General features: G+C 56.5%; 2 protein-coding genes across 2 annotated transcripts; one reads left to right on the top strand and one right to left on the bottom strand.

Moving 5' to 3' along the window:
- Positions 1-3: 3 nt before the first annotated feature.
- Positions 4-4,603, top strand: SYNGR2 (synaptogyrin 2). Its single transcript, XM_050764440.1, has 4 exons — positions 4-190; positions 2,704-2,941; positions 3,392-3,531; positions 3,629-4,603. The coding sequence occupies exons 1-4, from the start codon at positions 92-94 to the stop codon at positions 3,824-3,826; spliced, it is 675 nt and encodes a 224-aa protein (XP_050620397.1). The 5' UTR covers positions 4-91; the 3' UTR covers positions 3,827-4,603.
- A 1,405-nt stretch (positions 4,604-6,008) lies between these two features.
- Positions 6,009-13,704, bottom strand: TK1 (thymidine kinase 1). Its single transcript, XM_050764497.1, has 4 exons — positions 12,916-13,704; positions 7,447-7,536; positions 6,967-7,086; positions 6,009-6,861 (listed from the first exon to the last, which is right to left on the bottom strand). The coding sequence occupies exons 1-4, from the start codon at positions 13,012-13,014 to the stop codon at positions 6,670-6,672; spliced, it is 501 nt and encodes a 166-aa protein (XP_050620454.1). The 5' UTR covers positions 13,015-13,704; the 3' UTR covers positions 6,009-6,669.
- Between the last annotated feature and the right edge of the window lie 716 nt (positions 13,705-14,420).

Here is a 14,420-nt window from a genome sequence, read left to right as displayed (position 1 = left end):
GTGGAGCGGGGCGGGGCGCCGGGCAGGTTCCTCAGCGTTCCGCGGCGGCGGCGGCGGCGGTGGCGGCGGCGGCGGCGACGGCGACGGCGACATGGAGAGCGGGGCCTACGGCGCGGCCAAGGCAGGCGGCTCCTTCGACCTGCGGCGCTTCCTGACGCAGCCGCAGGTGGTGGCGCGCGCCGTGTGCTTGGTGAGCCCGGGGAGGGCGGGCCGGGGCACTCCGGGGACCCCCCCCATGCCGCCAGGCCCGGCGGGGCCCCTGGCCCACGAGCGCGACAGGTGGCGGCGGCCGCGTCCGGGGCCTGGCGGCGAGCGGGGCCGGCCTCCAGCGTCCCGGGCCCCGCCTTCCCGCCCTCCACAGTCTGTCCCACTGTTTCCTCCCAGTCCCGGTCCCGCCATCCACCCCACCCCACCCCCAGCCCCGCGCCCCGACGCGGGGTGTCCCGAGGCTCCGCAGGGAGCGGGCCCCTGCCTCGCTGGCAGTGGGAGGAGTTTGGGGGCAGCTCCCGAACAGGTGGCCCGCACGCCGCCGCGACTCCCAGCTTGTGGAGTTCACCGGGACTGGGCTTTCCCAAACCACGTGGGATAAGGGAGGGGGCGGGGGGCAACCCAACGCCATGAAACAGGGTCTCCTTCCCACTCGGGGCAGGCCACGGGTCCGCCTTCCCATCCGAAGTTGAGGGACCCCAGGATGTACCCCCTGTCAATAAGCTGGGCAATACCTCCAAAACCAGGTTTTGTGTGTTGAGGGGGCCTGTTCTTGGACAGCCAGCCCTGAAAGCTGGAGGGGGTGTCATGAGGGGGCAGGCAGAGGTGGACCTGCTGTGCCCAGACCATGCCTTCTGAGGTCCCTCAGGGCGCCCACAGCCGCTCCCAGTCAGGCTGTGGGGTCTGACCGCCTGGAGCTTCTGAGGTTCCCCAGGGCGCCCACACGTGCTCCCAGCCAGGCTGTGGGGTCTGACCACCTCTGTCCTGGGCTGTGTCCAAGAATCAGGTGCCCAGTGGGTCGGGATGACAGTGCCAGGAGTCCTGGATGGGCACCCTGCTCCCATCATCCCGGAGGTCCGGCTTCATTTCTAGCTGGGGGCGGGGCCTGTGACTGCCAGCTCCAGAGCCCTGTAGGGAGCTCCCTGGGAGGGCACGGCAGGACTGGCAAGGGAGAGGCCTGGGACCATCCCAGAGGGAGCCTTATGCCCAGAGACCTGTCCCACATCTGCTGAGGTGGAGCAAGCATGGGTGGTGGCCTTGAAGTTTAGGGAGGTGGCATGGGGCTCTTCCCAAGGGGCTGGAGCCCCCCTACACCCACCCTGGGTCCTCCAGGGGTCTGAGTTCAAAACTATCCACAGGCCTGAGTTAGGCCCCTTGTAGTGCCCTGTGCATGCAGGGCCCTTTGCGGGTTAGGAGACAGACTGGGAGGGACCAGGATGCCACAGAGGCTGGAAGTCCTTGTCTGGAGAAAGCTGGCCAGGCTCAACCAGGCAGGGGTTAGAGGGGGTTCCAGGAGGTGAAGACACGGGGTCGCCGGAATGGCCTTCCCAAGAGGGCCTGTCCGCCTTCACCAAGGTGTTCAGGCAGAGGCTGGGCGCTGTAGAAGTGACTTGGGCTGAAGGTGACGGGGACTGGGTGAGACTCTGTGACTTGGTGGCCTGTCTTGTTTAAACCTCTTTCAAGGTGAGGTTGGGCTGGAGGTGGAAGGACGGCCTTTCATCCATCAGGTACCTAAACAGAATGATTCCTGCAGGCAGGCAGCTGGGGCAGGAGCAGCCCCTACCTAGGAGGTCCCTGCCCATTCCCCACCCCTCCTCAGTCCAGGATTCCCAGGGGCAGGCCCCCTGGTGCCTGCAGATTCTAATCCTGGGGTACACCAGGAAGCACTTTGCTCATCAGCTCACCTCCACAAAGTTTGGAGGGGCTAACATGCCAGCCTCCAAAAGGGGACAACAGGCCAGGCGAGGTGGCTCATGCCTATAATCCCAGCACTTTGGGAGGCCGAGGAGGGCTGATCACCTGAAGTCTGGAGTTCCAGACCAGCCTGGCCAATATGGTGAAACCCTATCTCTACTAAAAATACAAAAATCTGGCCGGGCGTGGTGGCTCAAGCCTGTAATCCCAGCACTTTGGGAGGCCGAGACGGGTGGATCACGAGGTCAGGAGATCGAGACCATCCTGGCTAACACGGTGAAACCCCGTCTCTACTAAAATACCAAAAAAAAAAAAAAAAAATTAGCTGGGCGTGGTGGCGGGTGCCTGTAGTCCCAGCTATTTGGGAGGCTGAGGCAGGAGAATGGCGTGAACCCGGGAGGCAGAGCTTGCAGTGAGCTGAGATCGCACCACTGCACTCCAGCCTGGGCGACAGAGCGAGACTCTGTCTCAAAAATAAAATAAAATAAAATTAAAAAATAAAAATAAATAAAAATACAAAAATTAGCAGGTGTGGTGGAGGGCACCTGTAATCCCAGCTACTAGGGAGGCTGAGGCAGAATTGCTTGAACCCAGGAGGCAGAAAATGCAGTGAGCCCAGATCGCACCACTGCACTCCAGCCTGGGCAACAAGAGCAAGACTCCATCTCAAAAAACAACAACAAAAACCCAAAAGGGGCAGCAGTGGTGGGAGAGGCCTGCGTCTGTACACCCCACTGGGGTCCCCGCTGTGTGTGCCCCTCAGGCGGCCACCAGCCCTACCAGGTCCTCCTCTCCCGGCAGGTCTTCGCCTTGATCGTGTTCTCCTGCATCTATGGCGAGGGCTACAGCAACACCCACAAGTCTAAGCAGATGTACTGTGTATTCAACCACAATGAGGATGCCTGCCGCTATGGCAGTGCCATCGGGGTGCTGGCCTTCCTGGCCTCGGCCTTCTTCTTGGTGATCGACGCATATTTCCCCCAGATCAGCAACGCCACTGACCGCAAGTACCTGGTCATTGGTGACCTGCTCTTCTCAGGTATCTGCCTGTGGCACCTCCATTTGATCTTGGGAGGTGACTAGGAAGGGGACGCATTAGCTCTGGGGTTCCGCAGCTGGGGGGCCTCGGCCTCTCTGGGAGGGCAGGGAGCAGCTCACTCCTCCAGGGCACTTTTAGGAAAGGGTTTTCAGCTAGCGTTTCTCCTTGCTTGAATGGCCCCAGCCCTGCCTGGGGTAGCTAGAAGCTGAGTGGACCCCCAGCACACCCGAGCAGATGGGCTTTGCCTCTGCCGTTTGTCCCCTAGGTTGTCTGCTGGGACCCACCATGCCAAGGCGGATCCCAGCCCGGCTTCCGAGTCCTCCCCTCCATATCGTGGAGGCTCCCGGGAGGTCCCTGCCTAGGCCCTGCCCTACCTGCCCTGTCCCCTCCCAGAGTCCTGGAAAGGCCCTCCCTTTCCATGGAACTGACACCCCACCCGTCCTCCCCCAGCTCTCTGGACCTTCCTGTGGTTTGTTGGTTTCTGCTTCCTCACCAACCAGTGGGCGGCCACCGACCCGAAGGACGTGCTGGTGGGGGCCGACTCTGCGAGGGCAGCCATCACCTTCAGCTTCTTTTCCATCTTCTCCTGGGTAGGACGGCCAGGGGCCGGTTCTTGGGGTCTTGGGTAAAGGGTGGTAGAAGGTGGGGTCCCCCACCCACCTGTACCCCTCTGTGCCCTCCCTGCAGGGTGTGCTGGCCTCCCTGGCCTACCAGCGCTACAAGGCTGGCGTGGATGACTTCATCCAGAACTACGTCGACCCCACCCCGGACCCCAACACTGCCTATGCCTCCTACCCAGGTGCATCTGTGGACAACTACCAACAGCCTCCCTTCACCCAGAATGCGGAGACCACCGAGGGCTACCAGCCGCCCCCTGTGTACTGAGTAGCAGTTAGGGTGGGAAGGGGGACAGAGAGGGCCCTCCCCTCTGCCCTGGACTTTCCCATGAGCCTCCTGAAACTGCCAGCCCCCGTCTTTCGCCTGTTCTACCCTGTGCAGCTGACACACAGCTGAAGAGCCTCCCAGCCTAGCGGGGGCTGGCAGAGCCACACAGTGCCTGTGCCCGGAGGGCTTCAGTCAGCCTCTCACTCCTCCAGGGCACTTTTAGGAAAAGGTTTTTAGCTAGTGTTTTTCCTTGCTTTTAACGACCCCAGCCCCGCCTGGAGTGGCTAGAAGCCAGCAGGCACCCATGTGCTGCTGACAAGTGCCTCAGCTTCCCCTGGCCTGGGTCAGGCTGTGGGAGCCGCTGTTATCTGCGTTCTCTGCCAAAGACTCGTGGGGGCCATCACACCTGCCCTATGCAGCGGAGCTGGACCAGGCTCTTGTGTCCTCACTCAGGTTTGCTTCCGCTGTGCCCACTGCTGTATGATCTGGGGGCTGCCACCCTATGCCGGTGGCCTCTGGGCTGCCTCCCATGGCGTGAGGGCGGGCTGGTGCTCACGGCACTTCCTCCTTGCTCCCACCCCTGGCAGCAGGGAAGGGCTTTGCCTGACAACACCCAGCTTTATGTAAATATTCTGCAGTTGTTACTTAGGAAGCATGGGGAGGGCAGGGGTGCTCCATGGCTCCCAGACTGTCTGTGCTGAATGTATTATAAAGCCTTGGGGGAGATACCCAGCCCTGGGATGCTGTTTGGAGACAGAATAAATGTTTTCTCAGTCAGTCTCCAGTCATTGGTTGAGCCACAGCCTAGGGGTTGGAGGAAGACTCCCCTCTGGGTACACCCTTAGGGGCTGGCTTTATGGAACTTGTATTTTGAACAAGGCAGTGGCAGTCCGCCCCCTCCAGCCTGCCTGGCTGGCCCCCTTCCCTCTATCTGGGGTCGCATTCCGCACAAGCCTTTCATCATCTTAAAATAGTAACTGTGCTCAGCCTGTAAACAAGATTTTTCTGGCCTGCAGTGCCAGGGTCCTGCTGCTCCCTTCCTAGAGTTGGGGTGGGGGTACCTGGGAGTTGCCAGTGAACGCCCCTTCCCGGTAACCTTTCCCAGCACTGAATGAGGGGTGCCATGGCTAAGACCAGGTTTCTACCTTACTCCAGGGTCAGCACCTCTGGAGCCTTCCTGGGACACAGCAGGGAATGGCCTTGGCCATCCAGCCCACCCCTTGGAGATTAGGCCCATCTCTGGAAGAGGTCAGGGCCCTGAAGCAACTCCTGGCTTCCTCTTTTGAGCAGTGACGGAGCTGTCATCGGCAAGTCCCTATTGTTTAAAAATCCCCAGTACAAACTAACAGGGTGCTGCTCCCAGCCTCACCCAATGGCTTTGGCTTGGGACATCACTAGCGAAGGGGAGAGGGAGGCTGGGGAGGCCCTGGGAGCGGTGACCCTGTCTGCGCAGGGCACACTCAGGCACAGCACCAAGTCCACACCTTACCCCAGTGATGCTTGCCCCCAAGTGAGCTGCCAACAGCCCATCTCTGAGGCACAGCTGGGAGATGTCTTAACTCCTGAATTACCGAGAGTTTGTTTCACAAACAAAACCTGACCTTGCAGGCCCAGCGACAGGACAGTGCCTCATCCTTCCAGCTGGGCCCCAGGCTCCTCTGCACACCGTTTTTGTCCTGACTCTGGCCCAGACAGGAAGCAGATGATGTTCCTCTTAGGACACGCCCCATGACCATTTCTCAGTTAAAGGGTTGTGGTTAAGACATCAGTGTTACTACAAAAAGATCTGGGGGCCAGGCACAGTGCCTCACGCCTGTAATCCCAGCACTTTGGGAGACCAAGGCAGGTGGATCACTTGAGGCCGGGAGTTCAAGACCAGCCTGGCCAACATGGTGAAACCTCATCTGTACTAAAAATACAAAAATTAGCGAGGTGTGGTGGTGCATGCCTGTAATACCGGCTACTTGGGAGGCTAATGGAGGAGAATCACTTGAACTGGGGAAGCAGAGGCTGCAGTGAGCAGGGATTGCACCACTGCACTCCAGCCTGGGCAACAGAGTGAGACCCTGTCTCAAAAGAAAACAAAAAGATCTGGAAGAAAATCCCCACCCAAATCAAGCTGAAGCTGTCCATGAGACCCAGGGAAACCCAGGTTAAAGAGAAATGTGCATCCACCAATCAGTGAATTTTGAATTAGTTAATTTCATACACTACAGCAGAGGCATGGACCCTGCCCTGTCTCCCCACTTGAAGAGGTAAGCCCCTGGGATCCAAGTCCCAGCAAGGTTGGTGCCACCCATCTTGGTGAAAGATGCTGTTGTTCCTGTGGAAACCATCAACAGAGGTAAGAAGGGCTTTGAGCCCAAAAGGAAGCAAGAGGGCGTGAGTCCAGGCCATCCTCAGGGGAGGGCAGGAGCCGGTCCCAGGAAGGGCCTAAGCCTGTGTGGCCCAAGGCTCAAAGGTGCTGGTGCAGCTTCCCAGGAAGAACAGAAACTCAGCGGTGAAAGCCGCAGAGAGGAAGAAGCAGGCTTATGTCAACAGCGTGTGGCCCTGTCCCTCACCTAAAGGAGGGGGAGTGTGCCAGATCCCAGGCCACCAAGCGGGGCCAGCTCCAGCCTGGGTGATCGTCCCAGCAGCCGAGAGGGAAGCTTTAAGCAGGCCAGTGGGTAGGAGAGGAGGGAGTATGTGGCAGGTGGGGCAGCCACACAAAGACTTCCCAGAAGGCCAAGGTGTGGTCACCCTCCACGCCTCCCAGCTTCCTCCTGGAGTGGCCAGGCAGCACGTGGGGCAGTGTCCGCTGGGCAGCAGCGGCAGGAAGGGAGCGGGCGGCCCTCGCAGGCCTCTCAGTTGGCGGGGCTGCATTGTAGAATCTGCTGTGGGGCAAAGAGCTTCCTGGCAGCCACGGCCTCCCCTGGCTTTCCTGGCACTGGGCAGTTCTCTTTGTTGTCCGGCCCGGCAGGCTGGCCTGAGGCCTTCTTGAAGTAGCAGAGCCGACACACGGAGTGGTACTTGTCTGCTCCCCCAATCACCTCGACCTGGCAGGGACAGAGGACAGGTGAAGGGCCAGGACAGGAAGGAGGCAGAGCCACACCCCCACCCCGCCGGCCCGCAGAGAAGGCAGGGAAGGCAGGTGGAGCTACCTCCTTCTCTGTGCCGAGCCTCTTGGTATAGGCGGCTTCCCGGAAGCACTCCATGCACACCGCGGTCAGCTTCACCACGCTCTCGGCCAGCGGCACCAGGTTGAGGATGGTCCCGAATGGCTGTGCTCCCAGGGAAGGACAGCAGGCGCTCAGCCACCTCACCAGGCGGGTTTTTCTTTTAAACCCTCTGATTCACAAGCACTAAAGCCAGGAGTTCTCTCTGCCCGGAGTCCTTCCCCCAACCCCCAGAGCACCATGCCCAGCTCTGTCCCTCTGCTGATTCAAAGCACCTGCCAGACAGATGGAACCAGTCTGCACAGACCACGGAGTCCCTGGGCTCAGACAAGGCCTGGTCTGAGCAGCTCGGCCATACCCTTGTGGTGGCTGAGCCCTGGTCACCCAGAGCTGGTGTCTGTGTACCCCCCCAGAAGCCCCTTCCCCTCCTGGATCCCAGCTCCAGACCTGGATCAGACGCCTTACCTTCCTCTGGAACGTCCCATCCAGTGCAGCCACAATTACAGTCTTCCCAGCGTTGGCCATGGCCTCGCAGAACTCCACGATGTCAGGGAACTGGAAAGGGCAGGTGGAGAAAGCGTGAGCTTCCACCCCAGCAGCAGCTCCCTGGATCCCCAGCGAAGGTGCTGCCACATCTGACAACTCCGGCCCTTTGGCCTGGAGCAACTCTCCCATGAGGCTCCACAGCCCGGGGGACTGTGTCCCTCTGTGTGCCCTCCCAGCAATAACAGGCATATCCACAACTGCGCAGCCCTTTCCCCCTCCACAGCCCGGGGGACTGTGTCCCTCTGTGTGCCCTCCCAGCAGATGACAGGCGTATCCACAACTGTGCAGTCCCTTCCCCCTGCAGCCAGCTTCCGCTCCAAGTCCCGGTCCCCAGGACTCAGCATCGGACTTCCACACCAGCTATGCTGTTTAACACTGCAGAGGCCAAAGGCCTGCTGCTTTGAGCTCGGACACTGCTGTTCGTTGGACCCATTATCTGTGTGACCTTGGCAATGAATTAACGTCTCTGAACCTGTTTCCTCTTCACTAAGAGCAAGGAAGGTTGTGTTTTGTTTTGTTTTGAGATGAGTTTCACTCTTTCGCCCAGGCTGGAGGGCAGTGGTGTGATCTCGACTCACTGCAACCTCCGCCTCCCGAGTTCAAGAGATTCTCCTGCCTCCGCCTCCCGAGTAGCTGGGATTACAGGGGAATGCTACCATGCCCAGCTGATTTTTGTATTTTTAGTAGAGACAGGGTTTCACCATGTTGGTCAGGCTGGTCTCAAACTCCTGACCTCGTGATCTGCCCTCCTCGGCTTCCCAAAGTGCAGGGATTACAGGCATGAGACGCCATACCCAGCCAGGTCCTGTTGTTTAACGATGGAAGATCCTAAGTTATATACAGGCTCTTTGGTGAATAGGTGGGTATTTTGTGCTCTTGCCTCCCCCTTTTTAAACAGGTAATGTGCTTTGAGAAGGGGCAGGGGTCCTACTGGCCATTTACAGAGCAGGATGACACAGCACAGCCTTCTAAGTATCAGGCCTGCACAGAGCACATTTACTGCGTAAATTAAACTTCACTTTGGCCCAGGGAGAAGCTCAAACTCTGGCAAGTGCTTTGGTGATTCTCATCAATCAATCATATCACTCTTAGCTGGTTGAGTTCATATGTCCAGACTGGCCTCTGGGTTGGGTGAAGTGGGGATGTCCTTGTCCTTGGGTGCAGGGTCTCTCTCTCGGGGCCACTCAGGCTTTCTCAGCCAGGTACTGAGGTTCGAGGTTATTGGGACATGAGGGCTTAGCAAGGCAAGGACTAAGGGGTGGCTTGAAAAATTCCAGTTGGATCCAAGCGAAGCCCTACGTGACTGATTGTGCTCAGCTGACTGCAGGGGCCTCTGGAGAAGGAAATCCAGAGACTCCAGCACGCCGGGGCCCCTCCCCGCCATGCACTCATTCCCTCTTTTTCTCTGAGGACTCATCACATGTCACAAAAATGCAGCTCCCAGTCTGCAAGGAGCTGTGGGCCAGCACACCTCCTGCACCAGGGGCTCGCCCCCTGGAGGGCTGACGCTGCCATCGCTGCCATTTGAGGCTGGATCTCGCTGTGTCCTGTGCACTGTAGGGTGTTAGCTGCGTCCCTTGCCCCCACCCATTAGATAGATGCCAGGAGCATGCCTCCCACCGCCCAGTTGTGACAAAATTGTTTCTAGTTGTTGTGAAATGTCCCCTGGGTGGGAATCGAGAGGGGAAGAACCTCCTGAGTTGAGAACCTTGCTCCTTAACCCTCCACATGAGGGTGGAAGGCAGACCCCAGACTCTCCCACCTCAGGGTTTCAGGACGGAGGAAGGTCCTCAGCCCCCCCTCCACCTGGCACTTCCTCCCCCGGTGGCGTCCTCCTCCAGTGCAGACGCCACCCCTCTCCCAGGTAAGCATTAAACCCTAACCCCAGCAGAGGTCCCTGGGCAACCAGCGGCCTTGGAGATAAAGATGGAGGTATCCGAGTTGTTTGGGACGTTTCAAAGTGGGCCCTGGCAGTCATGCTGTTGCTGTTGGTGGTTTTGTGCCTTGTGTTTAGGGAACGTTATGGTTTGAATTGTGTCCCCCACCCCGCCAAATTCATATGCTGATGTCCTAACCCAGAATATCTGTGAATGTGACCTAATTTGGAGATAAGGTCTTACAAAGTGGAGTGATCGGGGTAGGTTCTAATCCAATGACTAGTGTCCTTATAAAAAGGGAAATCACAGTGGCTCATAACTGTAATCCCAGCACTTTGGGAGGCCAAGGTGGATAGATCACCTGAGGTCAGAAGTTCAAGACCAGCCTGGCCAAGGATTAAATCCCGTCTCTGCTAAAAATACAAAAATGAGGTGGGCCTGGGGGCGCATGCCTGTAATCCTAGCTACTCAGGAGGCTGAGGCAGAATTGCTTGAACCCAGGAGGTGAAGGCTGCAGTGAGCCAAGATCCTGCCACTGCACTCTAGCCTGGGTGACAGAGTGATACTCTGTCTGAAAAAATAAAAACAAACAAAAAGTTTAAAAAGGGAAACCTGGACACAGACACACACAGGAGAACAACGTGAAGACAAGGAGAAGACGCCACCTACAAGCAAGGAACAGTCCCTCCCTTGCAGCCCTGAGAAGGAACCAGCCCTGCCAACACCTTGATCTTGGACATCCAGCCTCCGAAGGTGAGAGGATGTCTCTGTTGCTCCCTTTCCCAGCCTGTGGTACTGTGCTATGGCAGTCCCAGGAAATAGAGTACATGTGAAATAAAACTCTGGCCGGGTGCAGTAGCTCACACCTGTAATCCCAGCACTTTGGGAGGCCGAGGCGGGCATATCACCTGAGGTCAGGAGTTCGAGACCAGCCTGGCCAACATGGCAAAATCCCGTCTCTACTAAAAATACAAAAATTAGCTGGGTGTGGCAACGCATGCCTGTAATCCCAGCTACTTGAGAGGCTGAGGCACAAGAATTGCTTGAACCCAGGAGGCAGAAGTTGCAGTGAGCTGAGATCACGCCATTGCAGTTGAGCCTGAGCAACATAGAGAGCCTGTCTCTAAATAAATAAACAAACCAGGCCGGGCGCGGTGGCTCAAGCCTGTAATCCCAGCACTTTGGGAGGCCAAGACGGGCGGATCACGAGGTCAGGAGATCGAGACCATCCTGGCTAACACCGTGAAACCCCGTCTCTACTAAAAATACAAAAAACTAGCCGGGCGAGGTGGCGGGCGCCTGTAGTCCCAGCTACTCCGGAGGCTGAGGCAGGAGAATGGCCTAAACCCGGGAGGCGGAGCTTGCAGTGAGCTGAGATCCGGCCACTGCACTCCAGCCCGGGCTACAGAGCAAGACTCCGTCTCAAAAAAATAAATAAATAAATAAATAAATAAACAAACCAGAGTTGTTCAACTCAAGGGGTGTTCTTAGTGGTCTCTGGCTTAGGAGACTTGGGCTGTGGTAACTTATATGAATTACGAACTTGCTTTTTTTGAGACGGAGTCTCACTCTGTCGCCCAGGCTGGAGTGCAGTGGCGCGATCTTGGCTCACTGCAAGCTTCGCCTCCCGGGTTCATGCCATTCTCCTGCCTCAGCCTCCAGAGTAGCTGGGACCACAGGAGCCCACCACCACACCTGGCTAATTTTTTGTACTTTTAGTAGAGACGGGGTTTCACTGTGTTAGCCTGGATGGTCTGGATCTCCTGACCTCGTGATCTGCCCGCCTTGGCCTCCCAAAGTGCTGGGATTACAGGTGTGAGCCACTGCGCCCGGCCAGATTAAACTTATTATAGGTTGCACATCTCTAACCCGAAGGGCTCCAAAATCTGAAACTTTTCAAGCACCCACCACAAGTAGAAAATTCCACACCTGACCTCATGGGACAGGTCACTGTCAAAACTGTGGCTCACGCCCAAATGACAAAATACATAAAATTACTCTCAGGCTATGTGCATAAGATGTCTATAAAACATAAATGGATTTTGTGTTTACACTTGGGGCTCATTCCCAAGGTCTCATTATATTATGAACATGCAAATATTCCAAAACCTGAAATCCGAAACACTTCTGGTCCCAGGCATTTAGGATAAGGAATACTCAACCTGTGTTACTTGTGTAGTAGAACAGAAAACACAAGAAGGTTTTTTTTTTTTTGAGACAGAGTCATACTCTGTCATCCAGGCTGGAATGCAGTAGCATGATCTTGGCTCACTGCAACCTCTGCCTCCCAGGTTCAAGCAATTCTCGTGCCTCTGCCTCCCAAGTAGCTGGAATTACAGGTGGGCGCCACCACGCCTGGCTAATTTTTGTATTTTTAGTAGAGATGGGGTTTCACCATGTTGGCCAGGCTGGTCTGGAACTCCTGACCTCAAGTGATCCACCCGCCTCGGCCTCCCAAAGTGCTGGGATTACAGGCGTGAGCCACCGTGCCCAGCCAGAAAAAAAGTTAAAAAAAATAAATCAGAGCTCCTACTATTGCGAAGCAACCCTGCGAGCCCGCCACACACTGTGCAGCTGTTGATGAGCACGTGGGGGTGGCATGGGGGCCAGGGTTCCCACCCACCACCAGCATCTGAAGCACAGCACCCCCAGCCAGTAGCTTCAGGTTTTCCAGGTGAATCTCTCTTGGATGCCAACAGTTTCTACAAAGCAGTGTGGGCACCTCTGCGTCTCTCCCGGGGTTCAAAGAAGCACAGGAGCTTCTGACCCAGGGCCTTCCTCAGGACGGCACGGTGGCTGCTCTGGGAGAGGCTTTCCCTGCTGACCCAGAAAACAAGAACAAGGCAGGTTAGGCCGGGCTTCAGCCACTGTCCAGGTAGACGATGAAGGAACGAAGGACAGTCCTTCTGCTGGGTCCCGTGCTGGGAACCCCTCTCCTCCATCTAGAACTGCTTGCAATGGGAAGACCCTGAACTTCCCTTTTTTTTTTTTTTTTGAGACAGAGTTTTGCTCTTGTTGCTGCCCAGGCTGCAGTGCAGTGGCGCAATCTCTGCTCACTGCAACCTCCACCTCCTGGGTTCAAGCGGTTCTCCTGCCTCAGCCTCCCGAGTAGCTGGGATTACAGGCATGCGCCACCACGCCCGGCTAATTTTTGTATTTTTAGTAGAGACAGGATTTCTCCATGTTGGTCAGGCTGGTGACCCTGAACTTCTTGAAGAGAACAAGGGCACACAGAGGCCGGGGCAGAATGCTGATGTCTGGATAGGGTGTAATAAATACGCACTGAATGAACTCAAGTTTTACTTGCTGGCCAGGGAGGAAGTAGACGGAGAAATCCCTCCCCCAGGCTGAACAGGGGACAGGACTTAATACGCTGGCTTCTGACTCGGGGCATTTGGATGTGAAGGAAGGAGGAAGGAGAAGGGAAAGGTTTGTGCCTGGAAGGTCTGGGTCAGCCTCTGTCAACAAGGTTTACCCAGAGCCAGGAGAACAGAGCTACTGAACCACTCACAGCAGCAGGTCTGAAGGAGGGAGAGCCTTGCCAAAGCTGAAGCGTCCTTGTTTTGAGAGGGCCATGTCCCCAAAGCTGATGCAAAATCCGTGGATGCATTCCGAGGCCACGGTTTGACAACAAAAGAGAACAGCTGCAGCCCTGTTCCCAGCCTGGGCTCACTTTCTCGCCTGGAGTCCCTCAACCACGGGGCAGCAACAACGCCTCCATGTACGCAGGGGGGTGCTCAGAGGCGCACCTCTGAAGGTCAGAAACGGAATGGGCACACCCAGGCAGGGAGATGCCAGCTGCTGGGTGGTTGGGAACCCAGAGCGGACACTGGCAGCCTGGAGTGAGTCCCTCAACTCCACAGGGCAGATGCCCCGCTCAGGGGAAGGGCCCGTCAGCCTCCCCATGGGAATGGAATTTGTAGCTGTGACTCATACAGAATGTTGGGCAAGAACAGAACCAGGAAGGCAGGACTGGCCTGCAGGGGGTACAGGCCTGTGATGTCCGGGCAGGGTATTCCAGCCGGAGCAGCCTGGCTCTGTGTTGGGAGGCAAGGTGGCTAGAGATCTCGAAGCACTCACCAACAAACTCATGTATTCTTCCTCCAGGGTAGAGAACTAGACTAAATGTACAGTCCAGGGTATAGAACTAGACTAAGTGTGGCCAGGCACGGTGGCTCATACCTGTAATCCCAGCACTTGGGGAGGCTGAGGCAGGAGGATCACCTGAGGTCAGGAGTTCGAGACCACCCTGGTCAACATGGCGAAACCCCGTCTCTACTAAAAATACAAAATATTAGCCGGGCATGGTGGCAGGAGCCTGTAATCCCAGCTACTCGGGAGGCTGAGGCGGGAGAATCACTGGAACCTGGGAGATGGAGGTTGCAGTGAGCTGAGATTGCGCCACTGCACTCCAGCCTGGGCCACAGAGTGAGACTCTGTTTCAAAAACAAACAAAAAGAGAACTGGACTACGTATACTAAATGTATAGGTGGCCCTGTGCCCAGGTTCTAGTCTTTGAAAGATCAGCAGAGGTGACATTTGCAGCTTCTGGCCTGGCCCATGAAAACCTCACAGCATGGGGCATGCCTCTCCCCTTCCGTGTCTGTATACAGCCAGCCAGGGTGACCTAAGCCGCCTCGTGGCGGCCTCCCCGTCAACCGGCTTGGAACCACGTAGGGGTCTGTGAGTGAGAAATAAATTCCTGTTATGTTTATATCAAACCACCACATTGTGTACTTTGAGGCAACCCTAAAAGTACCTAAGAGGTCAAGTCTGCTGAGCCCCTTGGAGACAGTTTCGGTTTCATTCATTTGTGATAAACTAACAAAAAGAAAAAACTCCAAAGCAGAGAAGGAAAAACTAAGATAACAGAAAATAACCCAGAAACTCAACTGCAGAATGTGTTCCTGAGGAAACAGAAAAATCTGGAAAAGTCTAAGAAAAAATTTTCAGAAACATAACGGAAGGAACAGCGTAAATTTAAAAATAACCCAACAGTAACTTGTCAAAACGGAG

This window comes from Macaca thibetana, chromosome 16, assembly GCF_024542745.1.
Source record: "Macaca thibetana thibetana isolate TM-01 chromosome 16, ASM2454274v1, whole genome shotgun sequence".
Lineage (NCBI taxonomy): Eukaryota > Metazoa > Chordata > Mammalia > Primates > Cercopithecidae > Macaca > Macaca thibetana.
The sequence above is the reverse complement of the archived record's forward strand: the minus strand, read 5'-3'. Positions and strand labels throughout refer to the sequence as shown.